Source organism: Eucyclogobius newberryi, unplaced genomic scaffold (genome assembly GCF_026437365.1).
Source record: "Eucyclogobius newberryi isolate DKJ021-1_F unplaced genomic scaffold, fEucNew1.0.hap1 SCAF_17, whole genome shotgun sequence".
In the NCBI taxonomy this organism is placed as follows: Eukaryota; Metazoa; Chordata; class Actinopteri; order Gobiiformes; family Gobiidae; genus Eucyclogobius; species Eucyclogobius newberryi.
Genome location: NW_027315801.1, coordinates 3125114 through 3151146, shown reverse-complemented (window position 1 = coordinate 3151146; position 26033 = coordinate 3125114). Strand labels below are relative to the sequence as shown.

At 42.8% G+C, this 26033-nt stretch overlaps 1 protein-coding gene across 1 annotated transcript; it reads right to left on the bottom strand.

The window, feature by feature from the left end:
* Window positions 1–656: 656 nt before the first annotated feature.
* Window positions 657–25204, bottom strand: rimkla (ribosomal modification protein rimK-like family member A). The gene is made up of 5 exons (XM_072448728.1): window positions 25019–25204; window positions 15172–15402; window positions 10342–10428; window positions 6946–7149; window positions 657–5500 (listed from the first exon to the last, which is right to left on the bottom strand). The coding sequence occupies exons 1-5, from the start codon at window positions 25179–25181 to the stop codon at window positions 4986–4988; spliced, it is 1200 nt and encodes a 399-aa protein (XP_072304829.1). The 5' UTR covers window positions 25182–25204; the 3' UTR covers window positions 657–4985.
* Between the last annotated feature and the right edge of the window lie 829 nt (window positions 25205–26033).

Here is a 26033-nt window from a genome sequence, read left to right as displayed (position 1 = left end):
ATACTAAATATGTCTTGACTTTTGCACGCATGTGAAGTAAAATGAGGAAAATATCACCAACGTTTGCAGTCGTCGTTATTTGTAGATCCCACTACTGTATTTTCTGGAGTATAAGTCGCACCAGCCAAAAAATGCATCATAGAGAAGAAAAAAACATATATAAGTCGCACTGGAGTATGAAATGTGGGTGCAAGTGTGAAAATAACAAATAATATCACACATATGTCGCTCCGGAGTATAAGTATATAAGTATAAATATAAGTATAAGTCGCAAAACTATGAAAAAGGTGCAACTTATAGTCCGGAAAATACGGTAGTTAAGATATAATGACATTTTGTTATTGTTGAAACTGTTGAAACACAAAGGTAAACGATGAGAGTCAGTTTCTAATCTAAGCGTATGAGAATGTTTATTTAATCCATTTTATTCACTTTTTTGAGTGCAGAATGTGCCTTAAATCTGTCTGTTATCAGTGCGGAATGATTATTAATATTCCAGTCAGTAGAGATTGACGTGAACTTGTATCGGGTTTGACTTGGACCAGCCTGGAGCTGCGAGCGCCTCGCACCAGCTGCATTCTGACATTGTTTGACCCGGACTTGTGACGTTACAGTCCATAACGTTGTGCGAAGAAATGAGAAAACACATTTTGACCGCTTTGAAATAATGACATATTTTATTTTGATCTAAAAAAAACAAAAAGAACAAAAAGAAGAAGAAGAGGGATATAGCTGTATATTTACACCATTTCTGCACGCTTGCGTTACAAATCTGAGGATGCAGTCGATAACACTGTAAAACAAAGTCAGGAGTTCTTGTGAGTTTGAACACATTTGTACCTTTGGAGCAGCCCATACTTTCTTTTCCCCCGACATCGTTCAATCGAAGGTCACCTATTATATTATATTTTGGTATGATGTCACGATGGCCCGCCCACAAATCCTCTGATTGGCCACGGGGGAACTCTTTCTACAGCCATTTGATTTGATTGTTTAAGGCCTAGTTTCACCTAAGCACAACAGTGAATCAACGCCCACCTTTTGTTTAAATGTACTATTTCAGAACGTACTATTTATCCTAGACAAATTGAGCTTTTCCAAGTGGAAATAGGTGACCTTAAATGTCCCCCCACAAACAAAAATAAATCCACTTCCTGCACAACATCGCTCCTTGTACACGTTGGAGCGTCTCGTTTGGACATTTCTGTACATCTCACGCCACTTTCAAAATAAAGCGTCTAACTACGAGTGTTATTTATTTATTAGTGATGATTTTTTTTGATTTTTTTAAAACAACAAAGCATTTTCATTTTGGCATCGTCTCGGTCAACAGGCAGTGTCGTCGTTCAGATTTTGCTCGATTCCCTTTTCGCAGTAGCCCGATGTATTGCAGTATCAGCTTTGAGGAAGTAGTAGTAGTAGTAGTGAAAATGTTCTCCAATCACGTCCATGTTTTGGGCAGTAGCACAGTAAAAGGGATAGTTCTATATTTTGTATAAGTGTTGTTAATTTACTACTACATACACATATTTCAGTAGTAGTTTTGTGAATATAGCTTTGAGTTTTTAATGCTCCAGTTTGCTTCTCCACGGACGATAAAAATGTCAAATACAAAATACAGAACTAATCCTTATTTGACCTAGTATATTAATTAGTAAACCTGTCGACGTGTTATTTATGTATACCTTTAGGGGGAGGAAAAAACAAACCCCAAAAAACCATTCACTCATTTCTATGACTGGCTTTTAATATTAAATTGGACTATAATAATTATGTACACGATGGGTTTCGAAAGGAAGAACAAAATCTGGTCAAATCAAACTTTAAGAAAGGTTTAAGAAAACTTGGGATGATTTTTGTTCAAATATTTCGGGTTCACAGTTTTGTTTCGCTTTAATACGGCATCGTCGATATTATTATTTACACTGGACAACGTGGCAGAAGTGTCAGAAAGTGGCGTTTTCCAAAAGCGGAGCTGCCGTGATCGCTTAGTGAGCTGGTCGTGCGGTTCTAGCCTCATGCTGTGCCCCGATGCCGGCTGATTCCATCGAGAATTAGCCGTTTGTGAATTTGTATCGCGCTTTCTTTTATAAGTACCATATTTTCCGCACTATAAGGCGCACTTAAACCTCAAATTTCCCCCCAAAACGACAGTGCGCCTTATAATCCAGCGCGTATTTTATATGGATAAATTCTGGTTGTGCTTACTGACCTCGAAGTGGTACACGTTTTGTTTAGCTTAATGCGCCTTATAGTCCGGCGCGCCTTATATATGAAAAATGATCGAAAATAGACCATTCATTGACAGTGCGCCTTATATTCCAGTGTGCCCTATAGTGCGGGAAATACGGTAGTTTTGAAATTCCGTCCAGATACCGAAGCCTGAGTTTGAATAGTTGTAGTACTCATAGCGTCACAGTCAAGTATTTCATTTTCGAGCGTATTTTCCACGGCATCGGGACAAGGCTAAAACATTAAAACTCAAATATAGAGGCAGTGTCAAGCGTTCACAGCAGTTACACTTTTATTGAGACAGTCTATTAGTGCACACACATCACTTTTTTCTTGCCGTCCAAAATACCATAAGTAAGAAAAGAACGAGGAACAAAATTAGCCAAAGCAAAAGGGGGGAAAAGGTGTGTCTTTAAGCTCGGTACGCGCTCCACATGGTCATATACAGCAGTGTTTCCTTCATCCCGGTTTATGCATCGTTTGGCTGTATGGCATTCGAAGATATGTACGTGACGCTGCATTCAGGCCACACTCAGGGAATCGATAAACATACCGTATTTCCCGCACTATAAGGCGCACGCGAAAGCCTTTAATTTTCTCCAAAAACGACAGTGCGCCTTATAGTGTGGAAAATACGGTAATTGTTAAAAAAAACAAGCAATGTCGATTTTTCGCGTCCAAATTTTGGCCGCATGTACGCTAACATTTCCTAGCTTTTTCTGAGGATGGCGTGAATGCAGTTGTTGTGTCTCAGTCGTGTCTATAATTGTGTGCGGATGTGTTTTTGGGGAGGAAAAGAGGAAGGGGTTTTGGCTTGAGATCCAGGCTGCTTCCCTGCGTTAAGATTCAACCCAACAGTCAAACAAAAAGCCCAGTATTCTTGTGTACTATCGTATACTATAGGAACAATAGTAGCAGCTGTACATTTGTGCTTTTGAATTTGGCATTTCGGCACAGATGTGGCTCTCTACTACGAACGTAAAACCAGAATTCATACCCATTGAAAACTCTGAATTTTTAACATTTGTTCTGCTCAAGGCGAAAAATATATGTAACCTGCGTTGTATTTGTACACCACGCCCACTTGTTGTGTAGATAAACATTTTAGGATATCCACGAAAGAAACGTTTAAGTCTACAAGAAGAAATCTGTCGCTGTCAAAAGTTTTCATTTACAATTTTGACTTTTGTGATGTTCTTGTCCTATACAAACGATGGCTTATTTAAAAAAAATCCAAGTTGGCTGTTAATATGTAGCCTGGATACACTAACCTAGAAATATGTACAAAAAGTGTTAAAAATTACTTAATATTAATTACAACTAAAACAAAGAGACACTATTGTGGATACGTCTGAAAAGACCCAGTTGAGGTAGCCTTAGTGACCTCGGCTTTTAAAAAATACATCGCCCGGCCTAGAAAAACACAAAGGTATGTTTATAAAGTGCAAGTCATCGGATTTAAAAGGTGGCAGTGATGCCACACGGCTGGTAAGGCTAATCATCAGAGATAAAGACCTAGCATAGGGCTGGGCAACAGTCTACTGAGAAAACACATAAAGCAGGGAATGGTCTTGCCATATTCTCCCCATAAAGCCTCCTGTTAAACAGGAAATAACCTCTCTATTTGTCCTTTATAAGGGTTTTTAAGTCTATTGCCCCGCCCTAAGCTAGCACCTACAGTTTAACAGATATGTAATCAATCACCTCAAGTTTAGATTGGCTTAAAGACCTTTAGCATGCTTCAAAGCATAGTAAACATTGTTGACAGTACATTTTTGCAGCTGCTGCAGTTTGTCAGTTTTGAGACCTCGATGTAGATAAATTAAGAATTAATAAGTGTATTTATGTAGATCGTTGAGTGTTTCTTGTCTACCTTGGTAAGCCATTATAATTTCAGCAATAGAAAGAATAGCATTTCAGAACAAATAGACAATATGAAGTGTAAATGGTCCCTTCTAGCTGAGCGCAAACATATAACCTTCAATTTAGACGGTTCAGCAACCGTCGATTGGTCGAGAAGGGAAGAAATGCTAAAGCTGCTTAACTTGACCAAGCTAGCACTCACCATTAACCCTATGTTAATTCAAAGTACTTTTAATTTATTGCCACAGTTGTACTGTCAATAATCATTAATAATTAAAAAATCCCAATACATTTGATAAGAGAGTTTGGAAAAGACCCTCTATTGCTGTAAACGAGCCCGGATTTGGAGAGGAGAGGTGCAAAGAGGGGGCGTCAGGGGAGCAGCCTTCAGATCTGTGTTTTTCAAAAGGGTTACGTCATGTCCACAATAAGTTTTGACAAATAAAAGTTGATATGTCGCTAAAAGGAATGTCTAACATGGAATTGATGTGGATTTAAAGGGACGGTACGGTGTTTAGTGAAGGCGGAGCTACTACTCGCTGTCGTAGGTAATAGTCCAGTGTGGAGAAGCAGAGAGGAGCAAACTAGGAGTTAGTGTTGATTTCCAGGGCTGTATGAATGACCAACAAAATGATGGTAACAAAAAAAAAAAAAAGCTTAAAAAAAAGGAAAATAAACCCCTTGCAATGGAGACGTCATGTTGGGAGTGTTTTTAGCAGCCATAGAACAGGAGTCATTGGTCCCGTCTACTCCTCCAAACTGGTGATTACCAACTTCAATGATTAAACTCTACATCTACATCTAGCCCACCTGTAACACAATCACCAGACTATCCCTCTTCGAGATTTAAATATGAACTTGAAGGATATGTCGTTTTCCTCTTGGCTTTTCTACTCAGTCAATAGCTTTATCTCATTGGCCAGGAGTGTGTTGATGTTGTAGGCCGAGTCGGGCAGGTTGGGCAGGGCTTGGCCGTTGGCTTGGCGCGGCGCCGACTCCGCCGACTCCCCGGGCTCGGCCGACTCGGGGTCGCTCTCGCTGGAGGTGGAGCCCACGCTCATGTTGCACACGGCCTCCGGCAGGGACGACTGCGGCACGGGGCACACCTCGGGCTCGCTGCTGGTCTCGCTGGTGCTCGAGACCACCGAGAGCAGCGACATCTTCCTGGTCAGCCGGTTGGGCAGCATGGAGAGGGCGAAGTCGGCCACGGTGCCGGCGACGTCCATGCCGCATGCCTGGTCGAACGCGATGAAGCCCACGTTGGCGTTGGCCTCGCACACCACGAAGGAGCCGTCGTTGAGCTGCAGCAGGTCGATGCCGCACACGTCCATGCCCAGGATGTTGGACACTTCGATGGCCAGCTGCTTGCCCTGTTCACTCAGGGGGCACATCATACCCACGCCACCTGAAAGAGTATGTGAGGGTCAGTGTGGTCACCTGTACTATTCATCAAATTAGCACCAGATATGAAAGCTAAGGTGCTCTTGAAAAGCTTGAGCACGCATAGAATATGACCGTTCAACGATAAACAACGCTAGCTATCATCATTAACCCTATTTGCACTGTTGCATTCCGTGCGAAGCAGCAGGGGGAGTCTGCGAGAAGAGGGAGCTAAATCACAATTGATCCCCGCGCTTTATTATCTACCAGTTGGTTCTTTTCATTTCCACATGCTGCGTTACATAAATGCAGAATAATCCAGCGGCCGCCGTGTCCTAAATCTGTCAGAGTGAGTTACAGCCGGAATTACAAAAACTGCCTCGGCATCGTCCTCGTGAAATGGGTCGCTCTGTCAGTGGACATCCTCTGTTCTGGCAACATTCCTGGGACTGTATTTGCAAACATTTAATTATGACTCTTCCTGGTTTTCAGACCACATACATATCGTGTTTACCGTATTTTCCGGATTATAAGTCGCACCTTTTTACATAGTTTTGGCCGGGAGCGACTTATATGTGATATTACAGGTATTTGTTATTTTCACATTGGCAACCGGATTTCACATGTTGATTATTTTCACACTGACAACCACAAGAGGGCGCTCTAGGCTCTAAGCGACACAGAAGAAGAATCTGCACTTCCTCTTCCTCTGGAGTTTGTGGAGTTGTTTAGAAGTGACACAGAGGAAGAAGAATTCAGTGGATTTAGTGATTTGGGGTAAAACTGATGCTTTGCTAAACTTGTTAGCATGTTCTTTATGCTATAGTTCTCTGAATAACTGTTCATATGTTACGTTAACATACCAGACACTTACCACAGTTCTGTCTGTGCCTCATGTAGCTGAAGGTGTTAGCGTTAGCATACGTCATGTAGCTGAAGGTGTTAGCGTTAGCATACGTCATGTAGCTGAAGGTGTTAGCGTTAGCATACGTCATGTAGCTGAAGGTGTTAGCGTTAGCATACGTCATGTAGCTGAAGGTGTTAGCGTTAGTATACGTCATGTAGCTGAAGGTGTTAGCGTTAGCATACGTACACCTATTCACCATGTTCTCTCATCTGTTATTATTTTAAACTGCATTTCAAGATGAAATGTCTGGTCTTTGTCTTGGATTTGATCAAATCAATTTCCCCCAAAAATGCAACTTATATTTATATTTTTCTTCTCTATTATGCATTTTTTTGTCTGGTGCGACTTATACTCAGGAAAATAAAGCACTATTTGAGGTTTTATGCCTCAAATTCAGTATTGAGCCTATATTTTAGACAAATGCTTTTCCACCCACCACAGACGCTCGGTATTTACTCTTGTGTGTTTTCGTATGATTTACCGTCTCCACTTTGCTCTGTCTTGGCGTGGCTTTCTATAACTGTCCTGCCTCCGTCTATAGCTGCTGAGAGTGTGTTGCGTACCCAGCGAACAGTTGCTCTGCATGCGTCCGTCGGTGGAGCAGCGCAGCATGGAGCCGATGACGCGCCCTCCCACCAGCACCACGCGGACGTCCCGGCCGTGGGACTCCTTCACGTACTCCTGGAACAGGTACGGGGTGTCGTGGCGGATCAGGTGGCACAGGTCCGTCAGGTGGGGCTTGTCCCGGGCCAGGAACACCGCTTTGCCTGGTGGAGAGGAACGGTCGAAGAGTGTGAGTGTAAAGTGACGATTCGTTGGGCTTTGAGTCAGATTCTCTTCCTGTTAAAGTTCAAACACGTGGTCAATACTGAGACAATGTGATTAGCCTGTGAATGGGACTTAAAAACACAATTTATTTGACACGATTTTAACAATAACTATCTCACAATTCCTCTTTTTTCTGGGTCTTGACCACATCTTGCGCCAGGACGACACTGCTGGCTGTTATGTTGCGCTGACCAAGCCATGTGCCACTTTCTGTTGCCCTTCACATCTGACCGGGACACACCCCGTTTCTCACGTACGCGCAAATATGTCCCTTTTAATTAGCACCAGGGCTGTTTGTCCAGAGTGAGACCGGCCATGTGATGTACCGATCCGAGCGCGGAACACCGTGTGACGATCTAAATATAGGCAACAGCAGCTACTGTATATTGCAATTGCATGTGGCCTTTGGATGTTTTTGTTTTTTTGACTTTCCAAAATGCTAACAGTGGCACATCAATAGTAAAAAAGTGAAAAAGGGAATCTGTTGAAACGCTACAAGTTAAATGTCTTATCAGAGAAGCAAACTGGAGAAGAAACAAAGGCTCACAGATGGGGCTAATAAAGTATTTATAAGCTAGCTGTTATCACAAAAGTGCGCCGTGGCTAATGCTAATAATGTTACAGTTTGAAAGCTAACAGTGTTTCTCTATAACAATGACTTCCAATGCCAATGCTGAAGTCGGTTTGCGTTTTAAAACCATGACAAAAACAGCTCCACCCACGATGACGACTAACCATGTCCCTATTTGAAGATGCACATCCGCAGAGGAGAGCTGAACATATAGATCCTTCCGGTGTTTGTAAACAGAACGCCTGCATTCTAAAGGCCGGTACCGTTAGCGAGTTAGCGGGTGTGCGAGTTTTCGGGTGTGCGAGTTAGCGGATGTGCTAGTTAGCAGGTGTGCGAGTTAGCGGGTGTGCTAGTTAGCGGGTGTGCGAGTTAGCGAGCTATCGAGTTAGTTTCCGAGTTAGCGAGTTTCTGAGTTAGCGCGTTCCCGAGTTTGTGAGTCTCCATGCTAGCAAATTTCTGAGTTCGCAAGTTTGTGAGTTTCCAAATTTGCGAGTTAGTGAATTAGCTTTAGCCTACAACTATCACAAACTGAAGAAGGCGGGTTTGGGCGACTGACAACCACTCGACTTAACGTGAGGCGTGAAAAAATAACAGAGTGTAGAAGTATTTTATGTCGATTAACATTTGTGATTAGCAATTAGAGATATGTCTTAAATCGAACGGTGTGAGGGACAATAATGCACCGAAAAATTAACAGTTTGACATTGAAATTGTATTTTTACACCCCATATCCTACTTGGATTTGTGAACTTCAGGTAAAACACAAGATCTAGAGACTTGCTGGAAAATATAACAAACATGTAAACAACAAATATCTGTCTGCTGTCTTATTAAAATGAATGGGTTGGACAGAAGGTTTACATGAGTACCAGGCTGTGCGCGCAACTACTCCGCACATGTATCTGTTGGTTTGAATTCTCTAGAGAAAGTTGACAGTCTAAATCCAGTCTCTGTGAATGCGTATGACCGCAGTGTAACGTTTCCTTCCTCTCCCTTCATGATTGACTCCTGTATCGCTCTGGGTCGGGGCGGGTGTGGAACAATAGCCTGAGGCCGTCCCACCAGCGCAGCATTGTTCAACAGAGGAACCGTTAGGCCCTCAGTTCAAGAGGCTCTATTTACCTCCTCTTCTTCACACATCGGCCCTCGTCCCCGAGTTAAAGTCCAGCCCAACTCTTTCCCGTGCACAATAATAAAGTTACCGTATTTTCCAGACTATAAGTCGCATCTTTTTTTCATAGTTTTGGCCGCGGTTTGACTTATACTTCGGAGCGACTTTATGTGATATTATTTGTTATTTTCACACTTGCAACCGTATTTCATACTCCAGTGCGACTTATATATGTTTTTTCTTCTCTATTATGCATTTTTGGCCGGTGCGACTTATAGTCCAGAATATACGGTAATAAATAATTTGTCTGGTTTGAACTAGAGACACAATGCAATGCTGCTGTAGGTTATGCAAATAGATATTGGAATTGTGTAAATAGATAGGTGGTATATGATTTGGTATCCAGGATAAATCCATAAACAAACTTGATATTATTGGGACGAAAAATTTCACCAAATGTGCAATTGAAGGTGCACCATGTGACTATTCTGGATGAAGCCGCGTTATCAGTTTGTCTCCATGGAGATGTAAGTGCTTTGCCTGAAATGTTTCATAGGACGGCACGGCTTGTACATCTCCATGCGGATAGTCCTACTCGCTGTAAGAATGTAGGTTTTTAAAGCGACAAAAACAATTTAACGAACGCTTCGAATTATTTGTTATTTTCACACTGGCAACCACAAGAGGGCGCTCTAGGCTCTAAGTGACGCAGAAGAAGAATCTGCACTTCCTCTTCCTCTGGAGTTTGTGGAGTTGTTTAGAAGTGACACAGAGGAAGAAGAATTCAATGGATTTAGTGATTTGGGGTAAAACTGATGCTTTGGTAAACTTGTTAGCAAGTTCTTTATGCTATAGTTATCTGAATAACTGTTCATATGTTACGTTAACATACCAGACACTTACCACAGTTCTGTCTGTGCCTCATGTAGCTGAAGGTGTTAGCGTTAGCATACGTCATGTAGCTGAAGGTGTTAGCGTTAGCATACATCATGTAGCTGAAGGTGTTAGCGTTAGCATACGTGCACCTATTCACCATGTTCTCTAATCTGTTATTATTTTAAATTGCATTTCAAGATGAAATGTCTGTGCTTGGTCTTAGATTTTATCAAATAATTTCCCCCCAAAAATGCGACTTATACTCCAGTGCGACTTATATATGTTGTTTTCTTCTCTATTATGCATTTTTTTGGCTGGTGCGACTTATACTTCGGAGCAACTTACGGTAATAGAGGGACTTTAGCAAATATTTCATGTCATTTTCAATAAGCCTTCTCATATTTGTTGAAGTGAATTGAAGTACGACTATAATGAAGACAAGAACATTATAAGTCACGAGTGTCTAACCACGCGACACAAAGCCTCACTCATAAAGGATTTCTTATGGACCTAATCATTTAACGCACCGGCGACTTAAGCAGTCATTAATTAACGATCCATTGCGCCGCTCACCTCTGTGTCCGCGAGCGTTCTTCACCACCACCGGGTAACCCAACGGCTCCGCCTCGTCGATCATCTTGCGGAAGTTATCGTGGCCTCCTGAAAAACAACGGTCAAGACATTTAACATACTTTGAAGTCATAAATCCGAACATCGCAATTGACACCGAACCGAGCAAAGGTTACGGTCCACGTAGCATAAAATGTTTGTTACGCCACAATTGTAATGATTTAGTGATTGGTACTTTGTGCTGGATTTGGTATTATGGCCTGAAGTTCATGTTAATTATTGTTTTTTTCAAATGCTCAGAGATTTAGAGCGTAAAGTAAAAAGTTCGCGGTCCAGTCAAACATTATTGATCCCTTTTTGAGCAGAAGAGGCTCGTGATATCTGAGCTGCAGCTGACTGAGCGGTGATTTGGGGGAGGGGTGAAAGTCAAGACGACGTATGCGCCAAAACGATAGTAAGAACAGGACTAAGCACAGGTTTGAACAAAGGCCTGGACCAGACCAACGACGGACAAACAGAAGGACCAAGGAAAGAAGATTAAACCAAGGGCGAACCCAGTCTAAAATGGACAAAACTGAACTTAAACTAAAACAGTTGCAAAGGAATTTCTCACAGTGTCTGTCTGTGGGAGCAACAGCTGTGTCACATTTCTTCTGCCTGCGATCAGCCTAAAAACAAAAACCACAAAAAAAAAGGCGTGAAAAATTGTGAAAAATGCAGCGATAACAGCGGTCTTTCCTTCACCACTGCCATTCCAATTTCCTCAATCTGTCAGTTTAATGTCTCATAGGTTCTGTGAAGAAATAAACAGCAAAACAGATCTACAATTTGATGATAAGAAATATTGCATAGCCAAAACAAGTTCAAAGCTACAGTGGGCAACGAGGATCAAAATCACGTTAAATAGGTCTGAGCGAGGACAGAACCAGTAGTAAACAACTGTAAAATCAATTAACAGTAGCTGAAGATGTCATTTACTTTTTATTTACCCTTTATTTATCCATTCTCATTGACAACGACGGCCTGGTCAAGAAGCAGCAGCACAAAGACCAGAAAATTTAGCAAGTAAACACAAACGCAATAGCATCATAGCAGTAAATTGATCCACATGTTCGTAAAGATCTCGTGTTATTATCCAAAACATTCCCCTGTGCCCTCTCAAGGTCAAAACGGCATACTAGGAATTCCTTTCGGGCGCGCAGATGTTGCTTCAGGATATTTATACACTTGATTCAGGGCCCGTGTTCATGTAAAAGTACCGTCCAAATGACATTGTGGATAGGACTCGCCCCTGCGTCGAGCCCGCCATGTGGGAAATGCCATCTTTTATTGTGAAAAATCCGAGGCAACGGGAGGCAGCGTGTTACATAAGTTCCCCGTGTGACCCAGTAAAGAGCCGCAGCAGGAATGTAGGCCAAACATCCCCCTCTTCCTCCTCCTCCTCCTCCTCCTCATCCTCCAGCTCTCACTGTTTTCATCTGAGCGCCGGTGAGGCAGGACTGACCGAGGACTGGACCAGGGTGACATCAGGGCTAAAACAACATCTCAACTAGAGACTAAAGTAGACATAGACCAAGAAAAAGCTGGAGTGAATTATGGACTGAACCAGGGTTTAACTGTGAACTAAACCAAGATTAAACCAGCTATAATCTGGGACTGAACTGTGAAGTAAACCAGGATTCAACCAGGGCCAGACCTTGATCTAAACCAGGTCTTAGCACGTCGATCTGGGCTAAACCAGGACTTGGAAGTGCGTATGACAGGTTTTGTAGAGCACCTGCGGTAAGTAGTCAAGTGGCAGTTTGTGGAAAAGAAAAAGTGTATACAGGAAGTAGCTCTGAGGGTTAAAAAGAAGTCCCTTTATCTACGTCACCACTACACACACAATCCCATCCAAAATTCAACACATCATTTCTGACAGTTTAACACATTTTCTTGATAGTTGGACATATATTTTCATTAGTTAAATCGTGACAATTGAGTAAATTAGGCGAGCTTTGGCCCTTGTTTACATGGTATGGTTGCTAGGTAACAGTTATGGACATTGAGAGAGGCGGTTTCCCAGAGTTCCAGCGTCATGTCGGGAAAACTATGAGCAATATATCTCAGTGTATGGACGGTAACGACTCAAATCAAACAAAATATGGATCGTTTTAAGTTAATTTATTAACCTGGACAATAACATCTGTAAGTTCTAGATCAACAACACAATGTGGATGTTAGCAACATTAGCACAACGATGCGTTTCTAACTGCTGAGGCTCAACGGCAGCGCAGGAGCAGGTTCACAGACAGCAGGGGGCAGTAGAGAGCAACTAAAGGGAAAATAAAGGGGCTTCCACACCGCCGCGGCCGAAGCGTCCAGTTTACATTCAAAGTCTATGGTAAACGCGCGTCGAGCACGTAGTGCGTTATCCGCGGAGCGATTTCTTCATTTTTGCGGCGCGATTGGTGCGTTTTTTTACGCTCTCGACGCTTTGAGCGCGCGTATGAGCCGGCCGAGGCGACGAAAGCGGCTTACGCGACGCGTACAGATATGTTCAGGTCTCTGCAGCTGAAGCGTAGCAGCCGCCGCAGCAGCCAATCAGAGCTGACGCTCCAGTGACGTTCGTACGTATTGCCCCTCGCATTTCCGGTATTCCCCGTGGAATTCCCCAAGAAGCGCCACTTTTTCCTTGCTCGTCAACCATGGCAGACGAACGATTGATTGTGGCTGTTTATGGGAGAAAGGAGCTGTACGATGTATTCACGGTGGAATACAGAGACCGGCGCCTCCGTGTGAGAGTTTTGAAAACCAAATACGTGAAAACAACGCTCTCGATATCCGCCATTTTACACAATGAAAGTCCACACCGTCAACAACTCCACTGCTCATGCGACAACACCTCTACTGCGCATGTGCGCAGAGAGCTTGAGCGCGCCTGTGTACAGTGGGCGGGGCGTCGATAGCGCGCGTTCACTGCGTAAACCTTTCAAATGTACACGCGCTCAAATTCTGTACGTAACTTAACACAAGCACTATCAATGTTTTAACCGTCGGATGTAAAAGTCTATCCAAACGCAGGGCGCAGACATGTTGGATAGGCTAACTCGGGGGAAACTCGGGATTCTGAAATGTTGCCCGAGTTTCCGACCAGTAGGAATTCCGAAATGTGAGAGTGTTCGGAACTCGTGTCGGCGTGATTGTGTGTGCCCCGCCCTCTTTGTGATGCAGTGATGGCGTTATGGTGTAAACAGAGGCTGCCGGTGTTTCGGGTGTTCTAGTTTAACTGGGGGCTGTTGTTTGGGGGCATGTCTTTCCTCAATCTTTCCCCGTGGGGTGCACTCGTCAAATAAGAGCGTAAACATTCTTTCCCCACGTTTTGGGGCGGCAGTAGCTCAGTGGTAGAGTGCTAGTCTTCTGATCCAAAAGTCGGCGGTTCAACTCCCCGCTCGGTCAGAGCGGTCAGATCCACTGGCACAATCGCAGCTGCCTCATGTGAATACTGGCGTTGTGTCCTTGGGCAAGACACTTAACCCAACTTGCCCCCCAGTGTCTGCGAACATCTGGGGTGTGAATGTGTGGGTGACTGGTTCCATGATGTAAAGCGCTTTGAGTAGAAAAGCGCTATATAAATGTGACCATTTACCATTTACGCGCTTAACCCAAGTCGACTTTTCCTCAAAGAGAAGAACACACAGTGGGGGTGAGTCAATTGACATTTGACACAGCATTTGAAAATCCAACAGCTGAGTGAGCTTGAGTTTGTGTCGCCAAGAAATATCCCATTCCAGCTTTATCATGAAGCTACAGCCAATGCAACAGGGAAGGTTTGTTAGTAAAGGTACTTCCTGATTTCCTACATGTGTGAGTTGTGTCACGATTTCAGTGTCACATGGACTTGATAGTGAAGCCTCTTTACGTTATTATGTGTGACGCAGATTGTGCAGAGTAAACACTGCACGGTATTGTGCTGGATGCAAAGTAACGCGCGCATCACTGGCAGTCACATGGTAACAGGTAAGCAGCTGATCACGTGATGTATTTTGACTGGATCACCTCGGCTCTCATATGACTTCCTGTGCAGCACCAAATCAATTCAAATCTTGAAATTGATGTGGGAATAAGAAAAAACACTAAGAAGGATGACGTTTTTTTGAAAAAGCAAGGCAAGACACCCCCCAATTAACAGCTCCAGTTAAACTAGTCCTAGAAAACCTGAAACACCGGTGTTTCGGGTTTTAGAAGTACTTGCTGATTTCCGGTATGTGTTATATGTACATGTATGTCTGTGATTTACTGTGAACTAAATAAAGTGACATAAATCGAATAGTGTTAGTAAAGGATAGACAGTTCTCTGGCTAAAGACTACAAGAATCCATCAAAGAACCCCTTTGTATATAGAAGGTTAAAAGCGCAGAAAAGTCGATTTTGCATGATATTGGCCCTTTAATTCTAAACCAGAACAAAACATGAATGTGAGCGTGAACTGTCTGTAATGTCTATGTCTCTGTGTTGGCCCTGCGACAAGTTGGCCACTGTCCAGGGTGTACCCCGCCTAAGGCCCGAAGTCACTGGGATAGGCTCCAGTCACCCGCGACCCCGAAAGGGAACAAGCGGTAGAAAATGGATGGATGGATGGAACAAAACAATGATCTAAACTCTAGACTAGACCGGGACAAAACAAGTTGTGGACCAAACAGTACCCTCCTTGTCGGATTTCACTGGCTCAGTAACAAATTGGGAATGAACAAAGACAACGACAGCAAAAAAAAAAAATATAAAAATGAATGATTTTGTAGCTCCACCTCCAGCCACACCTTGTACTGAGATATAAGCGGGTCCTGGACATACCGTACGAGTAGGTGTCCGGCAGGGGAACCCCGTGTCCCGCTAACTCCTGGAAGGTCCAGAACTTGTTGACACAGTTGAGAATGGCCTGCGGTCTGTTGATGAGACGGCAGCCCATCTTCTCCAGGTGTCGCAGGACCGTGATGTCACTGTCGGACTGCACCCAGGGAGTGGGCACCCGCACCATGACCACCTGAGGGTATGAGGTCACCAGCTCCTGGTCCACGCGCAGCCCTGGGACAAGAGAGAGACGGGGCGGGGTTATTCTGAGGGAAGAGGGTCACGGTTCTCCTTCTGGTGATCTGTAAGGGTTCAGGTTTAGGTGGTTTAGGTGTGATTTAGTGTCCAAGGAGGAAATGTGTTTGACCCTTTATGTACGAGACTTAGAGATCATCTCAAAATAGGTTGAAGCTGAAAAAGAGGGTTGCTTTGAAGCTTCAATACGTTGATGTGGCAGTAATTGTTTTGAAATGCTAAAAAACTCTCTCAGCAACGAGCATTAGGCCAACATCCATGACACTCATGACTGAGCTTGTTGTGAAATGTAACGCGCACAGCGATTTCCAGCAGCCAGTCTGCATGGTGCTGGTGTAGTGTTTGAATGGGATGTGCCGTAGGGCCCGAGGATTGAGTAAACAAACATGACGCGACAGGTGACATTATTTGAAGAGTTCATAACTTCTACTGATAAACATACCAAAGGATGTTCTGGGACAAGAGGTGAGCAGGGTCTATCAGTAAAATGTACCTGTCGTAAAAGACAAGAGATATTCACAGATTGACAGAATACTTAGTGTATGAATCAGATGCCATATTATGTATATATGTAACATAATGATATTATATTGTTCAAGTTTTGAGAGGTTATTTGAGGGCAAGTTTTCAAGTGATGACTGTAAAGTTGTTATGTTTTAATGTTTCTTTCTAAAATAAATTGTATGTGATGCCAGAAATGTTAGTTTTTTAGTCTTTTCAGCTTCAAACTATTTTGAGATGATCCCTTAAATGTGCACTAAAGAGATTCTGTTCTGGACATCTGTTCTGGACAATGTTTGGATCACATGCTCTCTCTCTCTCTCTCTCTCTCTCTCTCTCTCTCTCTCTCTCTTCTTTTTCCGTTTTACTTGTAGACTGCAGTGTGCGTCTCTTCTCACGCTCTCCCTCACACTGGGTCATTGTAAGTGCGAGTACAGTAGAATGTTCTCATCTAAACTTTTTTTTTTTGCTAAACTTTTTGATCACAAACACAGCTTTGATTTGGATGAAACAACATACGAATCAAAAGGCCAGTGCCGGGCAGAGACGACGCCCGGACACACCCGCCAAAGAGGCGCTGAATCGAGTTACGGACGGATCGAGGCTAAATTAAGTCAAACTTTTAACTTCAAATTTAAGTCTAAAACAGGACTAGGACTCACCCAAGTGTAAACCAAGACTATTCTAAGTCTAAAACAGGGCTAGAACTCACCCAAGTGTAAACCAGGACTAACCTAAATCCAAACCAGGATTGACCAAAATCTATATTGTTAGATTTCCAATGTAAACCAGGACAAACCACACTAATCAAAGCCATTAACTGAGCCATATCCAACCAGCACCCTAAGTAAGACTAATCCAAGTTTAAACAAGGAATGACCCAAGTCTAAACCGGGACTAACTCAAGTGTGAAGTCTAAACTAGGCTTGACACAATAGAAATCAGCACTGAACATCAAAATCAAGACTAAACAAAGCCTAAACCCTACGCAGGACGCTTACAGTATTACAATACACTTTTCTTACACTTAAAGCCTATTATTTCGTGCAAATTAAACTTTCCAGCTCTTCACACAACATTTTGCAGAGTTTCTTTTAATCAGATGTCGTAGACACAATGGTGGTTCTTTTAGTATTTGGGCCAGTGTGACGGCTCATATCTCCTCCCTGATCACACTCAGCCGCAGTCACACAAAGGAGACGCTCACAGCAAATGCTAACGAGATAGAACGAGATAGCCACGGAATACGAGACGCGACAAAGTATCAGTTCATTTGAGAAATATCGTTTCAGTCCGTGGTAGAAAAGGTGTGAACCGTGTACTTGAAATTGAGATGTTTCATAAGCAAAAAAGAAGAAGAAACGGGGAAATAAATTGAGTCATTTTCAGTCTAAAGAAGGAGTTATGCCCTGAAAACGATCTGACTCTGCCATCCACTGATTATTGTGTACTCCACAACTATAAAACAATTAGTTCTGTGACTAACGATTGTTATGATAATCAGTCAATCTAATGTTTTCATGTTTTTTTTTTTATTATTAATCACTTTGTTGTTCAGTTTGACCCAGATAAAGCTTAAGTTAGGTCGCTTGAGGACGAGTACAGTGACCGGCAAAACAGGTTCTTCAAACGTTACGCGTTCTGTGCCATTACGGTACAATTAACTGCTCAGTCTGAGTCATAAAACCTGTTTTTTCTCTCAGCACACGGCAAGCTTTAGAGTCTGGGAATAGCTCAGATAACAATTACCCGACGTCTAAGTTAGTTGACGATTGTTTCAACAATCATTTAGTGTCAATTCATCGATTAACAGCCCCAAACACTGATCCTTTTGACGCGATGAAATTGAAAGTGTACACGAGTCGATCTCCCTGCCGTGTCCCACTTATGGGAGGGATTTTGAATTAGCTGGGATCGGCCTGGTGTTGTTTATCACAGATGGCCTGCTCCGTGACTCTGCCAGGGATTCAGAGGCGTCTCATTGGACAGAATACTGTTACTGTGTCCGACAAAGACTGTTAGGAGGTGATGGTTCTGTGTGTTAGGAGGTGATGGTTCTGTGTGTTAGGAGGTGATGGTTCTGTGTGTTAGGAGGTGATGGTTCTGTGTGTTAGGAGGTGATGGTTCTGTGTGTTAGGAGGTGATGGTTCTGTGTGTTAGGAGGTGATGGTTCTGTGTGTTAGGAGGTGATGGTTCTTGTGTAATGGATGTATAATGGGGTGAACCTGGCTCAGTTAGTCCCAGTTTAGAACGTGTTTAGTCTTGGTTTAATCAAGGTTAGTTTGTGTATTTCTTTTGGTTTAATGTTCTCGTTTATAGTACTTTTCTCCCCTAGTTTAGAACTTAATGAGGCTAAATAAAAATATACTAAATTATACTAAAACTCAATACTGAAATAAGTCACATAAACAGGACTAAAATCATTACTGGATTTGTTTTTGAATCGTTTGGATCTATATCAGATCTAGTACAGTATATAAGAAAACAGATACTATTTTTTTAAGTATTGTCTTGGAAAAAGTTATTATTATTTATTTTTATTTGTTTGTGACATCAAAATCAGTCTCAAGTTCAATTTAAACTCTAGTCTTATTATTGTTTAAAACGGTAATTTAGCCTTAGACTAGGTTAAATCTTGGTTTGTTCTCAAAGTAACTGTAGTTTAAATCTGGCTCGGTCCTAGTATAATAAATCCCTGTTGAATTACTTTGACGTCATGATTGGTAATTTGAAAGGCTCCATGACCACAGTCTTAAGACATGTTTTCAAAATCATTACTCACAACCTACAGTCACACTCCAGACCCCGGCCGATGACACTGAACGCTTGAGGCACAACAACCTACATATGAGCAATAACTTAGCTGGACTGGACTTTTGAGGGACGTAAAGTACAAAAAAGCTGAACACTTTTTAATATACTCAAAAACTATGCCATGTATCCAGAATGATTCTTATATTTCCAGCATTTGCCTCTTTTATATCCATTTGTATTTGTATCTGGGTCAACGTGGACACCAGCACAAGGCCTAAAGGTCAGGAAATCCTTCCTTGGCTCCCGTCTCACTCTGTAGGAGTCTTATTACAACACAAATATTCATTTCTAACCACAGAGGAGACCCAGTGTTGGGACAGTGTGCCGATTGTCATGCTGAGATTGGAGCAGTTACAATGGGAAGAGACAAGACTATTATTGGAGCAATTGGAATCAAGCATGAATAAAGGCTGTTTGTGTGATTCTGAACAATGGGGTTTTGTTAAACTAATACTAATACTGCGACTATTAATAGGCATCTTCTACCTCAACATTGTCAGAAAACATATGCTGCTTCTACGACTTGTGCCGAGTGCTAGTAAGATGTGGTATTAGGTTTAATTTACTTGTTACATCGTTACAGCTTCTTCACTATTATTTTGAGGAAACTTTACTCTTATTTGGGTAAAATAATTTGTATAGTGTTGTATTTGATCACACACTATGAATAACTGTGACCTCTGTGACCTCTGTGGAAATACCAGTGGCAGCAGGCTTGCCTGAGCGCGTTGCTACGGACGTTTTGGGGACTTAGTCCAGATGTCCAGCTGCAGGACTCTCAAATTTGCCAGAATTACAAGAATGTGTTGCTTTACCACCTTTTTCTCACCAAGTGTTTCGGCAGATTTGAACAGCCAGCAGTTCATATTGATCTATTATTGATCTCTTTAGATAGTCTCTATTTGAACAGTTTGGAAGGGTCAAAGTCTTTGACCTTATTGTACAGTTGGCTGTTGTGAGTAACTCTTAGTTTAGTTTTTGTTTTGTTTTTTGTCAAAAAAATATTTTATCTTACTGTTTAGTAATTTTATAGGTCTATTTTATTTTGTTTCTGTGGAATTTGAGGATGCTTTAAGAGCACCAAAACCAACTTTTTCTTTAACTGTATAACTCTGTTAAAGGGTCTAAAAGGGTCTAAAATAGCTATATATATATATATATATATATATATATATATATATATATATATATATACACACACACATGATTGGGCTTATTTTGTCATCTTAGTGCATAATTGTTACAAATCTGACTTTTGGGTCCAAAGCGGTGCCTGTATTGTCCTCCTGGGGTCAACTGCACATCACTACATTTGAATTTTGTGGTTGGACTTGCGGCTTCTGCTGAATCATAATCATAAGCCTGCGGATTACACCACGACTGACCCCTGTGAGCCCCGCCCACGTGAGCCCTGCCCCTGTGTCTATCCTATCCAGATTAGGCAGTGTGTCCGTGCCATGTTTCCTGTCAGGAGCCGCTGTCAATCACTGGGCTAGAGCCCGCCTCCTCACCTGCTCCCCTCACCCCCCTCCTCCAAGAACTGCCCACAGAGGAGCATGTTTTACATTTTGCTCTGCCACGGGTGTTTAGTGGCACTTTAAATTGTCACTCAAGGATGAAGTAAGTTATATTGTTTTATTGAATAAAAGGTCTTTCACGTAAAGTACATATCATTTCTCAGAGAAAACAACAATATGTTTCAACAAGAGAAACATTCTAAAGCGGACGATATGCAAAGGCAGCGCTGTGAACTGCATGGTCAATCTTAGCGTAACTTATTTATGCTTAACTTAATAGGATATGGAACTTGTGTCCGCACCTGTGTCCTTAATAAATAATCATAATAATATTAAACATCTATTTGATGCATGTTTATTGCTTTTAACTATAAATAGCTTGTATGTTGTTGGTAGTTGTTCAGTGTTGACGACATGAGTAGTTAGAGCTTAATACACATAGGGCACATAGGCACAATACTTCACTTATTTACATCACTGTAGATTTGGAGCAGAAGTGAAAAACACACATTGGAAATGTAATGCTAGTCTACTCAATGACCCTCAGTTTAAAAATAAATAAATCGAATGATATTGAGACTTATGCAGGAGAAAACGACAATGGTGAAATGTCTCCACCCATTCTATTTGATGCAGCTAAGGCAGTATTGGGGGGCAGGGTAATTGCTGACACGTCAGCCAAAAAAGAAACAATGACAGAAAAAACGGTTTACAGAACAAACTAAAGAGGACGGAAACTAAACATGCCAAAAACAAGGATCCTCAAATGCTACAAGAAATTAAAAAAAGAGAACCCTGGGTAAAATCTGTGCTTACAACATGGAAGGAGCTAATGAAAACATACAAACTAAACAAAAATGTTAAAATCTTAAACTGGTTGGCTCATGACTGAGGTTTTGTACCAACAGAACTGTTGAAAGACTCCTTTGGTTTGGAGGAACAAGAGTTTTATAGGTATTTACAGATAAGAAGTTATTATAACCAAGGTATAAAACAAAGCAACAACAGTCCTATCCTTCTGAATGACATTTTCATTAAGGCATATACATCAGGACTTTTAAGGGGAATAATATCTAAATTATATAAATGCGTTCATAATCCGGACAACCACTCATTATATTAAAAGTAAATGGTAAAGAGAAGGTAATTTTGACTTTTCTCTGAAGACTAAAATAATGGGAAAACATATGTCAATCCCAATGGACAAAGTCACGTCTGGAAAGAATTCTGTTCAAAGAATGTGTCCCATTTTTCCATAACACCTCGTCAAAATGCACATTATTCACAGGGAAATGATGAATGGATGAATCCTTCTGTGCCTGGATGAGCTGTCCTCCTGAGTGCCTCTATCTGCAAATGGAAGTGGGTCAGTCCTGGACCATCTGAAGCCTGTCCGTCCGTGGGAGTAGGATCTCTCACTTTGGCGCTCCCCAAGGTTTCTACTTTTTCCCATAGGGTTCTGAAGTTTTTCCTTTCCTGTCCTGTTGCACAAAAATATTGGACTGAAATTAACAATTGCAGACTGTAGTTTGTTGTTATTGTTGGTCTTGTTCTGTTTCTTGTGTTTTTTCTTTTGTTTTATGAAAAAACCCAGTCCCTTCCCCAGGTGAAGACAGGCAACTTTCACACAACAAAGTTTGTCTCACCTCAAACAGCTCAAACATCCGCTTCCACACTCGATTAGAGTCAGCAAATACTCATTTAGTCACTGTTCTGAAACTAAAACTAGAACGACACAACAGGAAACAAAACAGAGTCTAACCTACTACAGAACAGATGTACGTAAAGACCAGAGACAGAACAGATGTACGTAAAGACCAAACAGAGACAGAACAGACGTAAGTAAAGTCCAAACAGAGACAGAACAGACGTAAGTAAAGTCCAGAGACAGAACAGACGTAAGTAAAGTCCAAACAGAGACAGAACAGACGTAAGTAAAGTCCAAACAGACAGAACAGACGTAAGTAAAGTCCAAACAGAGACAGAACAGACGTAAGTAAAGTCCAAACAGAGACAGAACAGACGTAAGTAAAGTCCAGAGACAGAACAGACGTAAGTAAAGTCCAAACAGAGACAGAACAGACGTAAGTAAAGTCCAAACAGAGACAGAACAGACGTAAGTAAAGTCCAAACAGACAGAACAGACGTAAGTAAAGTCCAAACAGAGACAGAACAGACGTAAGTAAAGTCCAAACAGAGACAGAACAGACGTAAGTAAAGTCCAAACAGACAGAACAGACGTAAGTAAAGTCCAAACAGAGACAGAACAGACGTAAGTAAAGTCCAGAGACAGAACAGACGTAAGTAAAGTCCAAACAGAGACAGAACAGACGTAAGTAAAGTCCAAACAGAGACAGAACAGACGTAAGTAAAGTCCAAACAGACAGAACAGACGTAAGTAAAGTCCAAACAGAGACAGAACAGACGTAAGTAAAGTCCAAACAGAGACAGAACAGACGTAAGTAAAGTCCAAACAGACAGAACAGACGTAAGTAAAGTCCAAACAGAGACAGAACAGACGTAAGTAAAGTCCAAACAGAGACAGAACAGACGTAAGTAAGTGAAAGGCAGACACCAATTAAGAATATTTATCATGATCTGAGAAGTTTGATCCAGACTAGTTTGGTATCTTAGTCGTATACATTGAAAAAAAAAACAGGTCAAGATTATGATTATTATTCTGAATTTAAAGTTAACTATTAAAGTTAACTACTAAAACATATCATTTTAGCGCTGTGTGATATTATCTGTACTCTTAACTAGTAGCGCCACTGAACAAAGCCGTATTTCCAGTAGCAGTTGCTTCCAACCTCCTCATCTCATTAGCTCCCCAAGCCAAGTGTTAATGTGTCACGTCAGAGTTCAGATCCTGAGGAAGTCCAGGATTACAACCGGACTGGACTAAGCCTTGCTCTAGTTATGTGTCTCAAAGCAATGTCTAGACTCAGGTTCCAGTGCTGGCCTCTAACAATTAACTTCTCCGGGACATCTCTGTTAAATAAGTTAAACACATTAACACCGTGTGCTTTAGAGCTTATCTCAAACAATCAGCAAAAGACAAACACGCTAACAGGAAGGATTTGTTTAGGAAAATAAGACAAGTTTACTAGCTGACTTATATTTATACTTTTACAACCTCAATAGAGATACAGATATAGCGGTAAAGATAAGAAAACTACAAATTATTGGGAAGGTGCTTCAAAAATGTAATCAAAGAGTAATTTAGCGTTTATGCTAACAAAAATAACATGTAATGGATTGCGTTACATATGTAAATAAATGCATTATTTTGGTGTAGTAGTAACATCTGATATAATGTTGTTGCTTACGGTGAAAAAGGAAATATTCATTTATTCAGTATTCATTCTTTTGATCATTAAAACACCCGTAATTTAAAATAAACTGTTCAAACGTGGGCCTTTTACATTGAATAACAGTAACACTATTCACTGGCACAATGGCTTACACCTAGTTTACGACCGATCTCCTCGCGCGCCTGCGAAAAGCTAACATCCTCAGCGCCCAGAGAAAGCGGTCACAGCGGTCTCCCAATATGAGGTGCTAATTAGCATGACGAACATCCCATCTGACAGCACCGCCTCACTTTGAACAGCCTTCACAAATTCCTCTCCTCCCCAAGTCTGACGAGGGCTCCTGCTGTTACCGTCACCAACACACACACACAGAACACACACACACACACATACACACAGAACACACACACACATACACACACTTCGTGACAATCAGAGTACAGATAATACATCATTTAAATAACGCTAAAAAGCTTGGCAAAAGGGTCGGTCTGAGAGAGATTGCATTGTATGGCAGCGTATTGTGGCCTGAAAGGTAAACAGGGCTTGCTTTGGTAGCCATGTGCGCTCCTGTGGGGTTGCTCATTTGAATGGGAAATGCAACTGATGTGACATGAGAGGAAGGAACTGGTCCGAGGGCTGCGTTGGCACTACTTCTTAATAAGTCAAAGTAAAGATCAGCTGTAATAAGTGAGTTTTGTAATCCTGTGCCTTGTGGACATGGTTTCATTTACACTTTGTGCCACAAATCAAAGAGCAGTTTAGAGACAAGCTGCTGGCCTGCTGTAAATACAAAACCCCTTATCAGTTTCTTGTTGCGTTCCAGTCAATCTAGAGTGGTATTTATTTGTATAGTCAAATGTGTAGCTATTTGCCAGTGAGATTCTTTGTGAGTGATGCAAAAAGCAACAATGAAGCAAACAAAAACCCTTATAAACACATCACAACAGTGGAATCTTAACGTTTACCACTGGTCATACCTTTGTAATAACACCGTTCATCGTCAGAATCGTTGTTATACTCAGTGGACAGTATGAATTAAGAGCAAATAAAAAAAACAAGTTTACATTTTAGGTGCGATTTAGCGTGGATTGCAACCTCTGCTACTTTACTTTACATCGACTCCTGCTCCAACTTCCATCTGATAAAGCGCCAAATGAAAACGCGTGCGTATTTAAACTCTTAACTCTGATCATCCACGGACCAGACTGAGGAGAGACGCGGGGTTTTGTCGCGCGGAGGCGGCGTGGATGGAAAGTGGGTTAGGCGGTCACGGATCTGGACCATAAACTACAGCTTCCATGCTAACAGGCTGCTAGCTAGCCCCAAACAATAACCACTAGCTGCCCATTAGCTTCCGATGGCGCCACTTGCCGGCAACCGCGCGTTTAGAGCGAAATACGCGCATACATGTGAATAAAAGCGTCGTGGCGTGGCCGGCGCGCTTACCCAGCTGCCCCTCGCTGATGGTGAGCACGATTTGATCCATGAGGAGATAGCGGAATTCCACGTCTTCGTCCGCGCAGCGCTCCTTCAGCGCGCGGAGGATCTGGACTTGCGGATACTCCTGGGCGATGCGCCGGTCTGTCACGAACCAGATCCTGGAGCACATCTTCCTCTTCTTCCTCTTCTTCCTCTTCTTCTTCGGGGGCGATTTAGCTTTGGCTGCGGCGGGGAAAAGAGGGTCGGGAATGCGGGGCGGGAGCCGAGCGAAGCGGCTGCGGCTGCGGCTGCGGCGGCGGTGGGCTGAAGCGGCCGGCGGCGGGCACAATGGGGAGAAGCCGAGCGGCAAAGCGGTGCGCGCAGGCTGCGGCGGGCGGAAAACGGCACCGGGGGTCAACCGCGTATCGAGCCCTACGGTGATGTAGCTTGAATATCACCTCTGCTCGCCTTCATTCGTCGCCATCTATTCCGCGCCGACCGCACCACTTCGAGCAAACGGAGCGGGAAAATGTCAGCGGAGGCGATTTCGACGCGTAAAGCGCTGCTCCCGGGTCTCTTCGCCCGTCGGGGCCAACAAAGCGGAGGTCTCGCCGCCTCGTCGCTTCCTCCGGCCGCCGGCAAAGCCCTCCTCGGCACTTGCGTCGTGCGAGCGGATGTGCCGCGATGCGAAACACCAACAATGTCGGGCGCACGGCAACAAACGGAACGATGACCTCGTCGGGCCCACTCGGTTTGGCTGCTGTCCACGAGGTACTGGTGCTGAAAAGTGCACACCGCTTTTGTAGCCAGGCTCTCACGCGCACGCGCTCCGTTTACAACTCAAAAAATCCTCCTCTTCCTCGTGCGCGTATAACGGAAAGGCTCGGGCGTGTGGGCCAATCGGCGCGCGCTTTGGTGGCTCGCGGTCCAATCGGCGCACGGCGCTTCCACCAGCGCGGACACGCCTCTCGGCTCGTTGTTCGGCGGCCTCGCGCCACGAAGGGATGGGCCGTGGCCATAGCAACTAATCAGACCCATTCTG

What these genes read in the sequence shown, in the direction of transcription:
- rimkla (XM_072448728.1), bottom strand. Translation starts at nt 25,181, where the DNA reads ATGTGCTCCAGGATCTGGTTCGTGACAGACCGGCGCATCGCCCAGGAG. An exon ending in GCCGGACACCTACTCGTACG is followed by an intron (nt 10,429 to 15,171) that starts GTATGTCCAGGA and finishes GTTGTTTTTCAG; the next exon opens with GAGGCCACGATAACTTCCGC. An exon ending in GCAGAGCAACTGTTCGCTGG is followed by an intron (nt 5,501 to 6,945) that starts GTACGCAACACA and finishes ATACTCTTTCAG; the next exon opens with GTGGCGTGGGTATGATGTGC.